The following is a 20811-nucleotide window of genomic DNA, read 5'->3' on the forward strand; positions in this document are numbered from 1 at the left end:
AAAGATGATGGAGACTTTTTTTTTTTTAACAGGACACTTTGTGATTTGAGGTTCCAAAGAAAAACAGAAAAACCAAGGCCAAATGTGATTACATCCGCAGTGTTTTTTCTGCCTTGTTTTTGTTTTTCCTTCTCTCGCTCTGTGTCCTCTCAAAGGTTAATGAGTCTGGTGAAAGGAAATGGTCTGAGAGACAGCAAGGTGTTGGACCATTTGGTGTGTGGCCAAGCCAAAGAGCCGCCACAATGTCATTATGCCCCGATGGCGGTTCAAACCGGAATGAGTGACAAACAGCTGTCGCTAATGCAGTCGCTAACAGATGCGTCTAGTCTTTCATCCCCTTACTGGTCGCAAGCTCCTTTCAGCCCCAAAATAAATCAAACTACAGTAGAGGTCCATTCCGTCATTGCGAATTAATTCTGAAATATCAAAACACTGATTAATCCCAGGTCTCTGAATCGTCTGGATGGTCATTCGTTCTGACAGCACCCCCGTGCTCCTGTCTGGCCCTGTGATGGTGGCTCAAATGATTAGGCATTAATGAGAGACAAGAGAATGTTGATGTAAGGTAAAGGAAAGTGGAATTAGACAGATAATGTTGAGCAGCTCGCTGTGAAATCAAATTAGCACCCTCTCAATCTTATCAGCAAGAAGCTTATTTTTTTTCCAAAGCAGCAGTCCATTCAAACCTCTCCCGTTTATTCTCTTCTCTGTCTCTGTTGCAGATATTCACAATATATCTGATTGTTCAGTATGGTTCAGTTAATACAACAGAACTTTGAGCCTTCTGCAGGAATCGGGATATGTGATCGCTAGATATCACAGATGAGATTTGTGAGGAAAAGTAATGGCGGGAAGTAAAGTTAATCTGATGCATGAAGTCTAAAAAGACCTACTTTATGATGGATGATATACTACACTTTTGTCAGTGAAAAACTGTGGGTTACAGCCTTCACTTAGGATCTGAAAAGTTGCAAATAACATTGGTGAAGAAGTCTTTACAGTATATATTACATGCACAGCACTATTACCCAGATTTAATAAAAAATACTCTTTATTTGTGTTCTAAAAATGAATGAAAGTCTTATGGGTTTGGAATGGTATGAGGGTGAGTAATGGACAGAATTCTCATTTTGGTGTGAACTATCCCTCTAAACAATTTTGTTTTCTCTTATAAGAAAAAAAGTTTTGAATCTTGACAGTTTTGAATCTTGTTTTACAGTTTCAAGTTTTATTTTTGTGATTACTATTTAGTGTAACACTAGTATTGTACAGATGCTCATGTTTTCTTTTTATTAATTCTGTCTGTTGCTGTTTAAAGCTAAACTGTCTTTTACAATACAGGCATTTTTCAATGTTTGACAAATTGTTAAATTAATTGATTTGAGTATTTGATATTGCTTAGTCCTAACCCATTTAAGGCAAGCAAAAGCCACTGAAGGACTTTTAAGAATGTTTACATGAAGTAAAAATAAACCATGTTCAATTTGTATATTGTGCTGGATTTATTTGTTTATATACTGTTGGCAGACTGTAAATTAACAGAAAAATTCAGTTTTTTAGTTACGGTACAAAGTCCAGGTAATGAGCTGCCAGTACTTTTTTCCGTTTTGTTCAGTTTTTTTTTTTTTACAGTGTACACATGCTATTCCTGAACTACGGTGCTACAGCGTCCTGTCACTCCAGATTAAACGGCACCAAAACTGTATTTATTCTTTGAAAACTGTAATAAAGTGGACAGAATTTTATTACAGACTTTGTTTCATATCAAAAGTAACAAAGCACAAAGCTTATTGCTATTTATTTGATGGGTAGGATGCTACAATGTTTCGTTCATTAACTGAAAAAAGGCTAGACTAATTGATTCTCGGAATTTAAGAATCAATATTATTTCATAAAAATGAGAATCGATTCAAATAAAAAAAATGCTATTTTTTACCCAGACCTAGAGGTGATGGGTGACATTTGGCCAGTTGCATCGATATGGTGGCAACAAATGATTTGGTGAACGAAGTTATTCATTCAACTGATTCAATCAACAACACTAAATTACTTAATTAAATAATTCATTAATAATTTACTCACCCCCTTGTCATCCAAGATGTTCATGTCTTTCTTTCTTCAGTCGTAAAGAAATCATGTTTTTTGAGGAAAACATTTCTGCATTTTTCTCCATATAATGAACTGATATGGTGCCCTGATTTTGATCTTCCAAAATGCAGTTTAAATGCAGCTTCAAATTAACCCAAATGCGGTTGTAAACAATCCCAGCCAAGGAAGAAGGGTCTTATCTAGCGCAAGTATTGGTTATTTTCATTTTACAAAACACAATTTATATACTTTTTAATGTCAAATGCTCCTCTTGTCTTACTCTGCCTGAACTGTTTTTGTCTGGTTCAAGACAGTTAGGGTATGTTGAAAAATGCCCATACCATGTTCTCCATCAACTTCAAAATCATCTCATATCGCTGTTTTACCTTTTTTGCTAAGGGTGTTTGATCTTCTTTGCATGTTCACTTTTAAGCAGTTCAAAATCGGGGCACCATACCAGTCCATTATATGGAGAAAAATGCTGAAATGTTTTCCTCAAAAAACATGATTTCTTTACAACTGAAGAAAGAAAGACATGAACATCTTGGATGACAAGCGGGTGAGTAAATTATTTGTGAATTGTTTTTCTGGAAGTGGACTTCTCCTTTAAGGAATGAAGCACCACTGATGTATGTTGCTCAGAGACACATGCATGGTTCATCCTGCTGTGGCTTTGTTTGGAAATATTTTCGTGCAGAAAAAACTGTCAGAGACGACTGCCTTGGAAAGTTTTTCCCACACTATACGAAATGCAGTAAAAAAAAGTTTCATCACACTTGGTCTTTTCATGGTTGGATTATTATCCAATCAGTAAAACACATCAAGTACAAACTCCCAAACAACAGCAAAATGAGCTGTTGATCATTTATCAGATCACAGTTCAAATTGCATTTACCTGCCAAAATAATCAAAATATGAGTGTCTGGCCAAACAATGCAGCCCTGATAAACACAAACCCACAGGGAGAGAAAGAATATTGGATTGATATGCAGGTTAAACCTGGTGGACTCTTCAGAAATTGCAGGGATTTGCTTCTATCCACCAGCATTTGGGAGGCTGGCGATAACGACAGCAGATATATCAGGTGTCAACAACAACAGACAGACAAGTGGCTGAAAGATAATATCACAGAAGACTCAGCCAGGAGCACTCCTCCTGCAAACACGAGAGCAGCGTTCTCCGGGAACCATCATGAGATGGTTGCACGAATGTTTTCATGCTGCTTAACCACCTACTAAATTGCTGAGGTAAATCTCAGAGATGTTTTTATGCTCCGTGTTGAGAAGTGAAAATGTCGGGAGAGAGGAAATTGGCTGCTCTGAGTTTCAACAAGTAGCACAAGGCCAGCGTACCAGCTCTCGGTGGTATTAACAAGCTATGAAAGCAGCACACCAATAAATCACAGGCCTTTCAGCCACCACAAGTGAAAAAGTGACTGCTGTTTCCATCCAATCCACTACACACCCAGGTGACTGCATTTAAACACCAAGGGCCAGGATTAATTAAGTCTAATTCCTTAATATAAACCACTTATCTTACTCCTCAATCAGGGTTCTTGATGTAGGCCGGACGGATCTACTCAGCTTTAAAATAGTAACGTGAGAAAAGGTTGGCAGCTGTGTCCAGAGAGATAGAGCTAGGAAGCAGAATGTGGAAATTCATTAAGTTCGACAAGTTCGGCTAGCATTTCGATGGTTGGTTTATACCCTAGGTATTTTTTTTTTCTTCATATGATACAGTTCATTTATTTTTTGCAACAAACAAAGCAGGCATTTGTCAGGAAAGTTATTGTCAGCCTAGTCTCTTTCCTAACAGATTTTCAAACATGGCAATCACAACGCTCAAGGGAAAACAGGCTTTACTCTCTCCAAATCTGAAGCTAGGATTGCAAGTCTCACAACACTAGCGAATTCATGGCTGTATTCCTCATTAATGTGCTTTTTTTTCCAATTGCGTACACCATCCTAAAATCTTACTGACCTGTAGCTTCTCACTACCACATTTTCTGATCCGCATGTTTGTTAATAAGCAACTGTTTATTTTAACGGTTACTTGTGCCTTTTCTTATTATATTGTACTTCCGTAGCTCATCAATTTCACCTTTTAAACCATAACAGTCCTCTTCTTTGTCTCCCAGCCAATAAATTGCCATATCCCATAATCCTCTCCAGACAGTTCGGCACTTCAACGCCCACTCACTGCCCTCAAACTCCCTCAAATTTTGTCACATAATTCTATAAGAGGGCTTTAATTTAGCCCACGCCGTTGAGGACTTACGCAATGAATCTTATTTTTAATGTAATGGCCTTGTTATGTTTTTGGCCTAAGAGTAATTGGAACTGCCAGAGTTAGTTTTCTGCTAATGTTCACCTGAGGGGGAGATATGACTGAAAACATCACCTTGGGCGGTCGGGTATGATGACACCAATAACTGTAAACTGTGCAGCTGTCACAATGACTGGCAATGCATCAGTGAAACTGCTGCACCCCATCGTACAATCCGAATGGAGGTTTATAACTTTGGCGGAATTTTAAATAAGCCAATATATTTTCGGACAGGTTTGATTTAACACTCAAATACAGGAAGCTGGAATATTGAAGAAAACAACATTTTTTATCAAACATCACTTTAAATAACCAAGATTTGTTCCAACTCACTGTAGAATGAACTGCCATATCACTAAAACCAATGGAGCCATATTTGGAACATTTTGGAAACATTTACGGAATGCTCAGGGAATGTTTACCGTGCAATTTAAGCTAAAAAACTGTTTAATTCATTTAAAAAAATCAATGTCATGGTTTTAAATGATTTGTTGTTTTTGCAGTTCATGACCATTGACAAGATCAACTTTGGAACATAATAACACCAAAAAAAAAAAAACATAAATTTTGCCCCTCAATTTTCCCTAGGGGTGTGTGATAAATATTGTTATTTAAACAATATGCGATTTGACATTATTGAGTATATCACTAAAACCAAACAAAACACACCCAGAGAGATAATAAAGGGACTTTTTTTAAAAAACAGACAACATACTGTCCCCTCAATTTTCCCTAGGGGTGTGTGATAAATATTGTTATTGTTGTTAAAACAAAATGCGATTTGACATTATCGAGTATATCACTAAAACCAAACAAAACACACCCAGAGATGTAGGTTAGACTACTGCACTTGTGCATTTAAAGTCCATCCTTTCACTGTGCAATTTAGTCTATTCAAATACATTTAGAAATTCAAGATAACAGGGCAAAAATTCCCCACTGATGTAGTTCTAAGATAGTTAATATCACACGAAGACTGATGTTTTTCTCCAAATATCAGCACGATTGCAAATGTGATGCTGATTTGATGAACAACTCAATAAACAAGAAGTTAACATTAAGTGTCTTACATTTTTAGACACAACACGTCTTGTTTGTGCTGTATTACAACAACAAAAATAGTTTAAAAACAAAGCCAAGGCAGAACTGTTTTGTGTCTCTGAGCAACAAACTACGGTGTTTTATTACCGAATCAATCAGCCGTTTGAATGAATTGGTTGAATGAATGACTCAATTACTCACTCAAATCATTTCAAATATCAGTATTCAATTTTTTTTACATTAATTATGCAATTGTAACTGCAGGTTAACTGCATTCATGTCCTGCATTAAACAGTATGTAAATGCATACTGTTTAATGCTGTTTAATGCAAAATTATGCATACTGTTTAATTTTTATTCAATTTAACAATTTGACACAAAATATGATGTATACATTTTATTAGGTTGGAAAAAATGGCCGTATAAAGACAAAAATGGCCATAAAAAGTAAAAATCAATTTAAATTTCTTGTAAAAGTTAATTTCTCCTTAGGTTGATAAGTTGATAAGATCAAATTTGTAACATAATAACACCAAACATAATAAAGGGACTTTTTAAGAAAACAACATACTGCCCCTCAATTTTCCCTAGGGGTGTGTGATAAATATTGTTATTGTTGTTTAAACAATATGCGATTTGGCATTATCGAGTATATCACTAAAACCAAACAAAACACACCCAGAGAGATAATAAAGGGACTTTTTAAAAAAACAGACAACATACTGCCCCTCAATTTTCCCTAGGGGTGTGTGATAAATATCGTTACTGTTGTTGAAACAATATGCAAACTAATAACCGACTGCATGGAATACGAAGAACATCAAAAGCTTTGGGTGTCAGCTGTCCACGCCAGTCCTAAATCTGTCAAAGCACCAGCACAACACGCTCAGCTCAGACAAAATTCCAGAAAATATGGGTGGTGAAGGGGTGCTGAGAGACGAGACAAATGACGGTAAGACTGCTTTGGTTATTTATAGGGATTCTCTCGTGCTGATTGGTTAGGGAGTGTGATTGCTGATGATGAATTTTCTGTTTGCTCCTCCCGAAAATTGTTAATAAAACGTTACTTTGTCATCGCACACCCCTAGCTTTCTCCTAAAATTCAGTCGTCATTTTTTTTTTTTAAATATATGTATCCAAACATACCTTTTACTGGCCTAAAACTCTATAAACTACAGTATAGCTTAACTGACAACAAACCATGCTCGCATTTGTCAAAAGTTTGTTCATGTCTTCCTTGCGTGCAACAGAGATTGTATTTGTTTTTAAAGATCCACGCCTCAGTGCATCTGTCCAATTTTACTGCCTTAATGTTTAATATTCTAAGCAAACAGCAGACACTGTGTATCAAATGCACTGTCAATCAGTCATCTCCACTAGCAAGTTTTTCTATCCCTGCACAGAGGTTAAGCTTTATTAAAGTGGGTGTAATCCTGTTAGTCATAAGAATATCCTAAAGGTTACTAGTTCCTGTCCCTCCATTAATACATATGAAGATCCACCACTAAAATAACCACCCTGGCTTTTTGTGTGCAACACAAGCACCCAAACGCTTAAATGTTTATAATTTAATGCTGAAGTAGTGATATTATCTATCCTCTAACACTAAACTCTTACAGAAATGTCTAAATTCGTACACTTTCATTAAGACACTGTTTATTATGTTCATTAAGTTGCTTTCCACACTGAAGTTGTTAGCCAGTCCCCACAATGTAGCTGAATTCAGGTTTTATTATCCCTATGGGGACATTTGTTCCCCCAATATAGGCAAAACCTGACATACACACACACTTTTCCTTAGCTATGTATATTTTTTCCAATTGAGGACAAGCCCAAAGGGAGGTTTTGTCACATTTACCTTACTTTTGGGGACAGTTTTATTCACAAACTATGGCTAAGTACAAACACACAGAACACAATTAGCTAGTTAATAAAAGTGAAACACACTCAAACTGCTGTTTACATAACAAATAACTCCTTTAGAAGTTTCCTAAAAGTACAAAGCACTTGGGAACTACAGGGCCTTAATGAAGGTAATGCTCTACATTTGAAAACAGTACAAAATGGCTTGTCTTATTCCACTGACGTGCCAAACTTTCTGACTTTTAGTTGGTTTAGAAGATCATTTATTCTAATATCTTCTGCACTGCACAAATGTTCATACCATTATGTTTCAAACCATTTAATTTGCCACAAGAAAACAAGTTTTCATATTAATCTTTACCATTATTTCAACTGTAATTAAATTCAGAGTGGCTGAAAAAGTGCAGTGAACTGCAGGTCCACTTGAATTTAATTTAAAAAAGTGCAGCACTTAAACTTTTGTTTTCAGTTATAGTGTGCTGAAGTAGATTACAGTCTGTGCACCAAAAGCACATTTAACTAACTTTAAAACTGAGCCATTTTAATCTACAGCATACATTGATCAAATAAAATCAGGTGACAGACGTCATGAACCTAAACGCAAAACACTTGCCAGTCTTGATGCTCTTTTCAAGCAGGACACAGCAACATGACAGCATGATAAATGCACAAGCATCACCGCCTACCTGAGGAAGAGCGTCTCTCCTTGTCTGATGGTGATATTGTCCATCTGTTTGTTATCGGATTGGGATTCTCCCTGACTGCGGACAGGCAGACCTGCGGGGAGAAGGAACAGCAGTCTGAGACTCATCACCACACACCTCCTCCAGGACGCCGCGCAGCATCCACACACAACCATCTTCATCTGCGGAGTTCTCGGACTGGAAATCCGTTCACAGTAGTCCAAAAAGAGAAACGCGTTAGTTAGCCATTACAGTTCATCTGTTAATCCAGATTTCCTCCCCAGGTAGACAACAAAATCCCTCGCGTACTTAGTACAGAGCGCTTATCGATGACCGTGCCGTCGCCATGGAAATGGGGGTAAAATAAAACAACGTATGAATGAAATGTACACTTTAGTGGTGCCCTCAATCGTCCTGCTTTCTTAAGTCCTACTGCCTTTAATATCCGTACTGAAAAATCATCTTTTCCCTCACTGTCTCAAACTTTAAGAAGTGAAAGCAAGAGAGCCGAGAGCGAATGAACCTGCCAAAATGTCACTCCAGCTGCGCTTGAATAGATATGGAGGGTGTTTGTGGTTCCTCAGTGCAGTACAGTATGAGTATACAGTCTTCTCCAAAAAAAAAAAAGAAAGGGAAAAGAAAAAAAGAAAAGTCTCCCTCCAGTGGGACCGTTGCTCGGTTTTCTTTTAGAGGCTGCTTATCGCGAATAGAGGCTGTAAGTTGGAAAACGCGCGCGCTGTTGTCATAGCAGCAGCGGCAGACGCGTTCCAGCGTCAGTGGCGCGCCAAAAAACAGCGCGCAAATCAGCGTCTATTGTGTGGAGTAATGCAATGCGTGAGCGACATTCATTGATTGCCTTGTGGTTGCAGCTTCTGCCATTCAGCACGACTGTTCAAGGAGCACTCGAGAGAGAAAATTGAGCTTTGTTGCACAAAATCATAAATCAAATAACCCATATTTTTGATAACCGAAAAGAATGATGTCTAGACAGAGGATGACAGGAAAACTGAAGTACAAAATTGAGGGCGTCACGTACCTACTTTTTAAGAGAATGTTTTGAAAATCCAAACTAACTCTCAGGATGACACAGGCTACCCACATGATGTGTTGTTTTAAGGTTAAGAAGCTACACACGTGTTCTAATTGTTAACATGACTATTTAAACTACTTATAGATCATGCTGAGTGTTTGAGATCAGTAAGATTTTTTGTTTTTTAGAGAAGGCTTTTTTGCTCATTAATGCTGTTTATTTAATTAAAAATACAGGAAAACATTTTAGAATAGTGGTTTTCTGTTTTAATATACTTTAAAATAGAAATTGAGTTCAGATGCAAAACCAGCTAAAAGCCATCTCGGTCAAAAATGAGATAATGATACTGAATGAATGCTCTCAACACATATTACACATCCATCAAATACTTTTTCTTCAAACTCGCTAAAATACCAGCCTCAGCCCAATCAGAAGTACCGGTACTTACGTAGAAACCTATACATCTGCACTGTAAAAAACAATTTGTTGAGACAACTTAAAATAATTTGTAACCTGGCTGCCTTAAAATTTTAAGTTCAGTCAACTCAAAAAAAGTTTATTCAACTTGAAATGTTAAATTATACTAAGTGACAACTTTTTTTAAGCTGACTCAACAAATTGTGTTTTTTATTTTTTACAGTGTGAACCTGATAAAAATGCATTTTTTAAAGAAAGACGTCAGATGGATTTAGCTGGTTTTGCATCTGAACTCTTCAGTTATTCCTGTGATGCAAAGCTGAATTGTTTAGCATCATTGTCAAATGATCCTTTAGAAATCATTCTAATATGCTGATTTATTATCAATGATCAATGTTGGAAACAGTTGTGCTGCTTAATATGTGATCCTGGACCACAAAACCAGTAGCAATTTGTAGCAATAGCCAAAAAATACATTGTATGGGTCAAAATGATCGATTTTTAATTTACGCCAAAAATCATTAGGATATTAAGTGAAGATCGTGTTCCATTAAGATATTTGATAAACTACCTACCGTAAATATATCAAAACTTATTTTTTGATTAGTAATATGCATTGCTAAGAACTTCATTTGGACAACTTTGAATTCAATTTTGTTTTTTTGCACCCTCAGATTCCAGATTTTCAAATGGTTATATCCTGGCCAAATATCCTAACAAACCATACATAAATGCAAACTATTCAGCTTTCAGATGATGTATAAATCTCAGTTTTAAAAAGAAAATTGACTAATGGTTTTATGGTCCAGGGTCACCAACATTTTTTTGGAACCTGTGATACTTTTTTCAGGATCCTTTGATGAATAAAACATTAAAAAGAACAGCATTTATTTAATACATACTGTTCAAAGTTTGGGGTCAGTAAATGTTTCTTTCTTTCTTTCTTTCTTTGAAAGAAATTCATACTTCTATTCAGCAAGGATGTGTTAAATTGATATAAAGTTATCTTTTCAGAAAAAAAAAAATCTATTTTGAACAATGCCTGTTTCTTTCATTAAAGAATCCTGAAATAAGTATCACAGGTTCCAAAAAAATATTAAGCAGCACCACTGTTGCCAAATTGATAATAAATCAGCATATTAGAATGATTTCTGAAGGAACATGTGATACTGAAGACTGGAGTAATGATGCTGAAAATTCAGCTTTGCATCACAGAAATAAATTATATTTTAAAGTACATTAAAACAAAAAAACTGTTATTTTGAATTGCAATAATATTTCATAATATTACTTTTTTTGTCTGCATTTTTAATCAAATAACTGGAACTTCTTCAAAAAACATTAAAACGTTAAAAAATCTTGCCAAACTTTTAAACAGAAGTGTATACACGCACACAACATTTGAACTAAAATACTTTTTACCTACTATAATCATGCAACTCATTAATTTTACAATATAAATTAGATTTTGGAAGTTGCCTCAAAGCTTTTGAATGAATATAATGCTTCTGTACGAAATTAAATGTCCAGTATTTCATAAACGTCACCACCTGCTTCCACTTCCTGCCATCAGCCGTAAGTAATCAATTCACTCAAGACAGCAGCGCTCATTTCATATCAAGCTTCACCTCCTGTAGAAGGACAAGAATGCCCAGAGCATTTTAAAGAGGAGCAATTCAAGAAACACAACATGTTCTCTAGCCTCTCAGACACACGCATCCTCTCTGCAAATGTGGGAATGTGTCATCACAGATCACTCTAGAGATCCACATTCAATGTGACAGTGGCCTAAACAACTGCCTGCAGAGTAGTGGGTTTCTGAGCAGAAATGAGGGAATACAGAAGACTCTTCATTCATAAAAAATTTCCTACCAAGTGGTTAGTGAAGCAGATCATGTACAGGAGTCTATACACAAAGGACATTTGTGGATGACTCATTTTTCTGCAGTGGTAATATTTGGGTCAATTTATTTAGCAAAAGCATTGAACTATTGCCTTTCACCAGTTTGCATATCTATCTATCGATCTATCTATCTATCTATCTATCTATCTATCTATCAACATAATATAGGCATGCTTAGTATGTATCTTGTAACTCCTTCGTTCTACGCTCCAGATGGTCTCCTTCTTCCTCTAAGATTTAAGTTTGCCCACCAGGGGCCTGTGATAATGAGGTCTCATTGCAGAACTTCAGAAAGATCATGAGTATGTAAGTTTATCTGCGGTGTGTGTGTGTGTGTGTGAGATGTTAATATATTTCGGCTGATCCAAAGCTGTAACAGAAAATATTAGTCTAACTTGTTAAAATGTCACCATGCATAAATAAATTTGCAACCAGTTCAACATATCATGAAATACTTATGAACTATCATTAAACTGTGTTGGAAAGCCTTCAAAAATTTGCACAAAGATTAAATAATTTATTCCGCCCTCTAAATTTTCTGTGTGGTCCCTTGTGGACTTTTGGACCCACTATCACTAAACTAAATTATAACATATGTGACCCTGGAACACAAAACCAGCCATATGGGTCTGAAACTCAGATGAGATTTACATAATCTGAAAGCTGAATAAATAAGCTTTCCATTGATGTATGGTTTGTTAGGAGAGGACAATATTTGGCAGAGATAAAACTATTTGAAAATCTGGAATCTAAAATCTAAATATTGAGAAAACTGCCTTTAAAGTTGTCCAAATGAAGTTCTTAGCAATGCATATTACTAATCCAAAATTAAGTTTTGATATATTTACAAAATATCTTAATGAAACATGATCTTTACTTAATATCCTACCTAATGATTTTTGGCATAAAAGAAAAATCGATCATTTTGACCCATACAATGTATTTTTGGCTATTGCTACAAATATACCCGTGCTGGTTTTGTGGTCCAGGGTCACATATTAGGAGTGTAACTACCACTGTATTTAAATTGTTGCACCCGCATCCATTTCTGACCCATAAAAATGTATTATTAAGTAGATTAAATAGAGATCTATTTTTATCAGTGCCACATTGAGCACAATGTTTGATCTTTAAATTTGACAGGTGTTTTTGCTAGTCTCCTCATCTTAAAATAAAGGTAGCAACTATTTGTGACTGATGTTGTGAAGTGAAATATTTGTGCTTGGCATTTTGCTTTCATTTTCAATAGTGTTTGTTATAGGAAGGTACCATACAGCCCTCACGTTGGCTTTAATATTTGGATCATGATGGATTTAAATGAGTTAGATTTTTAATACTTTGCTTTTTATTTTCTTTAAATGACATGATCATTATGTGATTCTTCCAAAATCATTCTAATATGCTGATTTGGTTCTCAAAAAACATTATTAACGTGACAGGTTAAGGTTAATAGTTGTGCTGCTTAATATTTTGTGGAAAATGTAAAATATTTTTTCCCAGGATTCTTTGATGTATAGAAAGAAACAACAATTTGACAAATTTTTGCATAATTGCTAATTGAAACAATTCATTCTAGGGCTGCAAAACAATTAGTCACGTTTAATCGATTTAAAATAAACGTTTATATTTGCATACTATGTGTGTGTACTGTGTATATCTATTACGGAGTGTCTATTTACACTAAGTGCAAACAGCCCACCTTGTTGGCAGAGGCTATTTACACTAACTCCGCCCACGAACATGTGATTGGAATAGTCAACACTACAAAAGATGCCTATTAAACAACAGCTCCAGTGGCGCAGTTGATAAAGCATGTACTGTATTCTTTTCGACATGATTGACTGGGGTTCGAATCCTCCAAATAGCAAACTTTTTTTCTCCCCTTTCAAATCTTACATCATATCGGAAAGGCAATTATTTTCAATAAAAATGAAGAAAATAATTGAAAAGTTGAAAATAGGAAGGGCTTTATTGTCCCAATAAGGTGACATCCATTTAATAATTTGAATTAAAACTATAATTAAGACTCAATATGTTATTATTGCATATTGTTTTATAATGTACTACAGTAATGAGGCACAGATAATTGCTTCTTTTTGCAATAATTATTATAAATAGCAAAAAATCCTTCTATTTTAACAGTCTAAATAGAAAAGCTATTTGCAGTTAGTGTAAATAGCCACTGCCTATTTATGTATATATAAATACACACACACACACATATATATACGTATATATTTAAAAAAAAAAATTGTATGTATTGTATGCATTTGTATGTTATATAATTTATATTATATATAAATTTAAATATTTTACATATAAATCTAACATATTTTTCCTTACACATATATATATATATATATATATATATATATATATACATATATAAATAATTAAGACTGTCAAGCGATTAATCGTGATTAATCGCATACAAAATAAAAGTTTGAGTTTGCCTAATGTATGTGTGTGTACTGTGTGTAATTATATGTGTGTGTGTGTGTATATATATATAATATATGTATATATTTAAGAGAAATATGTTATTTATGTATAAAATATTTTTATTTATATATAGAAATTGTATGAAAATGATAATAAATGCATATACTTGTAAATATTTCTTAAATAAATACATGAATGTGCATTTATACACACATAATGATTACAAACAGTAAACACACATATATTAGGCAAACTCAAACTTTTATTTTGTATGCAATTAATCACGATTAATCATGTGACAGCTGTACATATGCGTGTGTATGTATATATACATAATAAACATACACAGTTCACGTATATAGTATGTAAACTTAAACATTTTCATTTTGAATCGATTAATCGCGACTAATCGTTTTGCAGCCGTACATTTCAAACTTTTATAGTGTATACCAATATATATCATATTGATATAAAATATTCTTTATTTAATATGATTATTTACTATTTTTGGTAATGTAGACTGTGTGTCATTCCAAGTGTGGAACTATAATTAACGAAAGTGATTTCATAGCATGTGGGATTGAAATGACATATAATTATAGAAATACTTTCGGTTTCTAGCGCATGACTCTCGAGTCATAAGATTGAGTACTGTACAAACAAACCTTGTTTTCCAGTTGTGGAGAAAAGCATACATTTGGAACTACTCCTCCACCTCTGAGGAGAAAACACCCAGATAAAAAAAAATATCACCGCCTGGAGGTTTTCTCAACAGGGAAATTTTGCCACTATAAGTTAAGACGTCTGTATAAACTGAAGCTGTGAAACCTTACTCACTAAGACATCATAAGCTCTGCTAAACTCTGCCCTGCTGGCAATGTTGACTTTAGTGCATTGGCACGGCACTTCAATAACATTTGTGGGACGACAGCTCAATTCCCAGTTTGTGGGCTCCCAGCTGATTTGGTGCAATGGCTGCTGGCTATGTAATATCGTGTCACTGTGAGAACTCAGTTATATATCATAGAGGGCCTTTTGTGATTTTCAGTGTTTTGCTTGAGCCTACTAAACACAGTCCACTTCAGCATTCAAAACACCTAGCCAATGATTGCCTGGGTTAAGAGCACTGCTGAAAAACAATAATCAAGTTGAAATGCTGCTCTGAGAGGGATAATATGTGTCCTCACATATCTGTGAAAACAGTGTTTATGGCTTAAGTGAGAGCTCCAAGTGGCTTGCGACCGGAATGCAACGCTACACCTCCGTGTGCGCGTCCGCACGCTTGTGCTAGTGTGCTAAATCACTCTCTTTCTTCATCTAACACATAGTGACATGCTGGGATGAGTGATCGGGCAGATCTCTATACACCGGAACTGAAGAATCTGAGCTGAGAGAGATGGGGAAAAAGCTGGTAGCCGAGAGCAATTCGACTCTTTGGGGTGGAAGTGACCATTATTTTCCAATACAGAGATTGATGTCGCTTGAACTCCTCTTTGTCTTACACTAGTAATGGTTTTCTGTCTCTGCCTTGCCATTTAACAGCATTTTCCTCTAACTTGTTCTATATTGGAGTGTCATTGCAAAGCTGGAACACTTTCATCTCCAAAGGAAGAGAAACTGGAGGATTTATTTTTACGGTTGTTGCAATTTACTTACAATAGGGATGACAATTAAATAAAAATAAGTCATTTAAAGGGGTCATCGGATGAAGTTGATATGATTCTTTAGGGTCTTAATGAAAAGTTTACAATATACTTTGGTTAAAAATTCTCAATGGTAGTGTAAAACAACACTCTTTTTACCTTGTCAAAATGAGCTCTGCAAAAATTAACCCATTCTGATGGTTTGTTCCTTTAAATGCAAATGAGCTCTGCTCACCCCGCCCCTCTCTTCTCTCTGTGGAGTGACGAGCCTGTTTACTTTAGCCACATTTAGCATGTTTAGCAGCAAAACTTGCTAACTAGCACGCTGTTAGGAAAGGTGTTTGCAGAGATTTATAAAAAAAATGCTTATACTCACTTCTGCTGTAGGCAAAGCTGGATCATGAATGATTTGTGCGATCATAGACGCATTTATGTAGATCAGGGGGTGCATTCCCTTCAAAAACAAACATAATCCACTGCATCTTCAGCGGCTCAGATGTCGCGAGTAAATGACGACCACTATGTTCATTTTTACATCCAGTAACGAAGCACCTCAATCGCTCAATCGGAGATATTCTTATCTAACTTACATCCCTGCTCCGGCATCGAAACAATGGAAGTCGGACTGTTACAGCTGATTGGAGGCAGGTCTGAGGTAAGACTCTCATGTCATTCAACTATAGTGGAAGTGGCGTCACACTGACAGGTGTCTGAGAATGGCTCGATTTGAAAAAGGGGATATTATTTTTACAGATTAATTAAAAACCACTGCATGGATATTTATCATTATAGGGTACACTGTAAAAAACAATTTGTTAAGTCAACTTAAAATAATTTGTAACCTGGCCGCCTTAAAATTTTAAGTTCAGTCAACTCAAAAAAAGTTTATTCAACTTGAAATGTTAAATTATACTAAGTGACAACTTCGATATTTGAGTTGAATCAACTTTAAATTTTAAGGCAGCTGGGTTACTTACCCATCTGTTAAGTTTAGCAAACACAAATATCTAAGTTGTTACTTAGTACAACTTAACATTTCAAGTCGACTAAACTTATTTTAGTTGACTGAACTTAAAATTTTGAGACAGCAGGGTAACAAATTATTTTAAGCTGACTCAACAAATTGTGTTTTTTTTATTTTATACAGTGTAGATTTGTACATACACTGTCAACACACATTAATGTTTAGACAACATGTAAAAGTGAACTTTGCATCCAATGACCCCTTTAATAAATATATATATAAGCTGATATTATATTATACTATATTATATTATAATTAGGGCTGTCAAACAATTAATCACGATTAATCGCATACAAAATAAAAATTTGAGTTTGCCTAAAATATGTGTGTGTACTGTTTGTAATTATTATGTATATATAAAAACAAACACATTCATGTATATATTTAAGAAATATTTACAAGTATATGTATTTATTAAAATTTTTATACAATTTATATTATATACAAATAAAATAATTTGTACATAAATAACATTTTCTTAAATATGTACATAATTTAGTGTGTGTATATATATATATATATATATATATACATACATACACACATATACATATACACACACACACACACATATATTATATGCCTAATATATGTGTGTAATTACACACAGTACACACACATATATTAGGCAAACAAACTTCTATTTTGTATGTGATTAATTGCGATGATTGTTTGACAGCCCTAATTATATTATATTCTACAATGTCTGATACGATCGTTTAGAAATCACTGATTTGGTAATCTTTTTTTTTTCAGGATTCTTTGATGAATAAAAAGTTCAGAAAACAGAATTTACTTGAAATGAATATTTTGTAACAGTAGAAATGTCTTTCGATTTTGAACAATTAAATGTGAATAAAATATGTCATTTCTTTAAAAAAAAAATCTATCATCTATCTATCTATCTATAATAAATAAAATATTTAAAATGAAAAAATATATATTTTTGGTATTTAAAATGTGTCATTCCAAGTGTGTCACTATTATAATTTTACCTAAATTCATTTCATATTATATTAAGTAACATATAATTATAGAAATACATTTAGTTTCTTTTATTAAGATCAGATCCCCTGATAAAATATCATCAGCATCAGAATGTGATGGTGCTCATCCAGAAAACTCAACTGATGCGTGATAAAATCAGGTTACTATAATTAAACTCCATCTATTCTTTCTGATTCTACACATTCCAACCTTTAAAGCAATAGTCCACCAAAAATTGTCATTAATTACTCACCCTCATATTGTTTCAAACCTCTAAGGCCTTTGTTCATCTTCGGAACACAAATTAAGATTTTTTTGATGACATCCAAGAGCTCTTGGATGTCATCAAAAATATTTTAATTTGTGTTCCAAAGATGAACAAAGGTCTTATGCGGGTATGCCCTTTAAGATCAGAATGACATGCACATAGCATCAAACATTTTGACACAGATGCACTTTGCATGACAAACTACTCACTGTGTGCAGTAATTATAGAAACATATGCATGCATATATAACACCCTTGGCTAAAAAAAAAACAAACAAAAAAAACAGTATGTAATAAAGGACACGATACCCTGACCGTGACATAATGCTCTGGGGTTTTAATTCAGAGCAATCAAACAAGTATACTGTCATACTATAGAACCACATCAATGCAGCACTGGCAGTAATATTTTATGATGGTGCTGTAACAACGTACAGCCATAACAAACCATTAAAGGGGTATTTTCAAGGACAAGTAAGTTTATTGTATAGATTGGAGAGTAAGACGTAAGAGTAAGAAGTGTTTACCTCACTAGCATATTTAGTTTTTATAGCCTCAGCAAAGGAGAGGACTGCAGTACAGGTAAGCAGTGACTGAGATAATTAGTGTAATAATATGAGCATTCAAAGAAAGCACTTGCAGCTCTCTGAATCTCTCGTTCGAGAACAGAGGTTGGGTTCATTAAAACAAATCCGCCTGAAATGTTTTGAACTGGTTCATGCTCCAGTCAAATCCTGTTGTGAAACAGTGATAAGGGAATTGAGTGTATCGCTAGATCTTTAATAAAGCCTTAAGAGGCAGAGGGGAAGTTTACTAGCAGCTATTATGAAAAATAAAATCAGATTAATGGGAATTATAAGCGCAGAGAAGCATTTGTATGGTAATTTACCTACACTTTGAAGAGTCACAGACTCAAGTGTATTAGAAAATAAAAATTGAATTTTTCTTTCTTCTTACAGTATTAAAAAATAAATTATAAAACAAAAAGGTAACTCTAAAAATATCAAGCATTTATTAATCTCAGTTAATGTTAATTTCAACAATTACTAATACATTATTCAAATCAAAAGTTCAATTCATTAAAACTATTTAAATAACCTCATCTAACATGGATTAATAATGTGTAGTGTAATTGTTCATTCATTCATTCATTTTACAGTGTTATTGAATTAACTAACATTATGGGACCTTATTTAAACTGTTAAAAATAAAATAAAATAAAATAAAATAAAATAAATCCCAGGGATTTTACTCTGTGATGCATGTAAAAAACAAAATAAACAAAATAAATAAAATAAAATAAAATAATAATAATAAAAAAAATAATCTTCTGGATTTAGCCTTTTGATGAATGTAATAATAATAATAATAATAATAATAATAATGACAATAATAATCACAGGGATTTAGCCCTCTGATTAATGTAAAAATCAAATAAAATGAATAAAATAAAAAATTAGAAATTTAGCCTTTTGATGAATGTAAAATAAATAAATAAATCACAGGGATTTAGCCCTTAGATGAATGCAATAATAATAATAATAATAATAATAATAATAATAAATAAAATAAAATAACATAAAAATGAAAAAAAAAAAAAAAAATCACAGGGATTTAGCCCTTTGATGAATGAACGTAAATAAATAAATAACATGGATTTAGCCTTTTGATGGATGCAAATAATAATAATAATAATAATAATAATAATAATAATAAAAAAAAAAAAATCACAGGGATTTAGAATGTAAAATAAATAAAAAAATTAAAATATATAAATATAAATATAAATAAAATGAATAATCCCAGGGATTTAGCCCTTAGATGAATGTAAATAAATAAAAAATAATAAAAAAAGAATAATAAATGCATCATTTTAAAAAAATCCCAGGGATTTAGCCCTTTGATGAAAGCAAAAAATAAATAAATAAAAATAAAAATAAATAAAACAGATAAAAATGAATGCATGTAAAATAATTAATGAATTAATTAATTACAATAAAAAAAGCACAAGTATTTAGCCCTTTGATGAATATAAAAATAAAATTAAATAAAAGCACAGGAATTTAGCCCTTTGATGAATGTAGTAATAAATCACCAAAAATATTTTTTTAATGTAGTTTTAAATGCTTTTACTTAAGACTGGACATCACACATCAAAGAGTAATACCAGATCATATCTGTAACCAGTGCATAAATGTTTGCTTTGCTCAATGATAGAGGATGTGCTGCTATTGTACACCTGTGAAACCTTCAAAAGTAATTCATGTTTTATACATCAAACCGGCTTTTGGCCGCTTTCATCTGCGGTGGTCTTATGAAACGGAGCATTCCATTTGCATAACATTCCAAAAGGTGTATTGCAAACCAGTTGGCGGAGATGGTTTCCAAAATACCTCAAAGCATCAGTTCTGCTTGAAACAGAGGCTGCAAAAAGAGCATTTGTTCTTGAAAGTCGTCTCTCAAGCATTGACGTTTAAGAGAGATAGCGCTCATTACACACAGCACAGACATTTTGCAGCAATTACTCTTATCTTGTGTCAACACCTCTCACAAACAGAACCCCCTTGAAGAATTTCGCGAATCAAGACACTTCTCATTTTCCGTTGACTGGTTTAAATTCAGAGACTAAATTACCACAAATAACTCTACACCACGGAGCCATCTGGCTTTCCGCGTAGCCATATTTAATTTACGAGCACAGATTAGCCGATCGCTCTTCATACGTCTTTAACTGACAGGTTAAAATTGGTTACCTGGTTACTGAAGAGTCCTGTCATTTAAAGTCTGCAGAGGTGAGAGCGTTTTGAGGGGTCTCTTCTGCATTTCACAAAATGTTATGTCACTCAATATGTGTGAGATATTACACAATCAGAAACGGAAATGCAGATAAATATGAGTGCTCCAGGAATTTTCTTTAAAAAATGGAAATCAAAATGTCATTATTTACTCACCCTCATGCGTTTCCCCACACGCTGTTAGTTTTACCATAAAACACAAAAAAGGAATTGCGAAGTATTTCTGCAACTACAACAACATATCAAACTTAAAAAAAGAGAGAAAAAAAATAAGATTGATAAAATCCAATTTTTAAGAAGAAA

The 20811-nt window shown here is 33.9% G+C and overlaps 1 protein-coding gene across 9 annotated transcripts in view; it reads right to left on the bottom strand.

The window, feature by feature from the left end:
- ntm (neurotrimin) overlaps positions 1-20811 on the bottom strand; it is a 398170-nt gene that overhangs the window by 106591 nt on the left and 270768 nt on the right. For 3 of the 9 annotated variants that reach the window (XM_051120657.1, XM_051120655.1, XM_051120654.1), the window contains exon 1: positions 8004-8719. In XM_051120657.1, the coding sequence (XP_050976614.1) occupies positions 8004-8182 (179 nt within the window). In that variant the 5' untranslated portion in view covers positions 8183-8719. Of the gene's footprint in view, positions 1-8003; positions 8720-20811 lie in introns of those variants that run through there. The other 6 variants (XM_051120662.1, XM_051120661.1, XM_051120659.1 and 3 more) reach the window with 3 other exon arrangements.

The sequence above is a fragment of the Labeo rohita genome, chromosome 10 (genome assembly GCF_022985175.1).
Source record: "Labeo rohita strain BAU-BD-2019 chromosome 10, IGBB_LRoh.1.0, whole genome shotgun sequence".
In the NCBI taxonomy this organism is placed as follows: domain Eukaryota; kingdom Metazoa; phylum Chordata; class Actinopteri; order Cypriniformes; family Cyprinidae; genus Labeo; species Labeo rohita.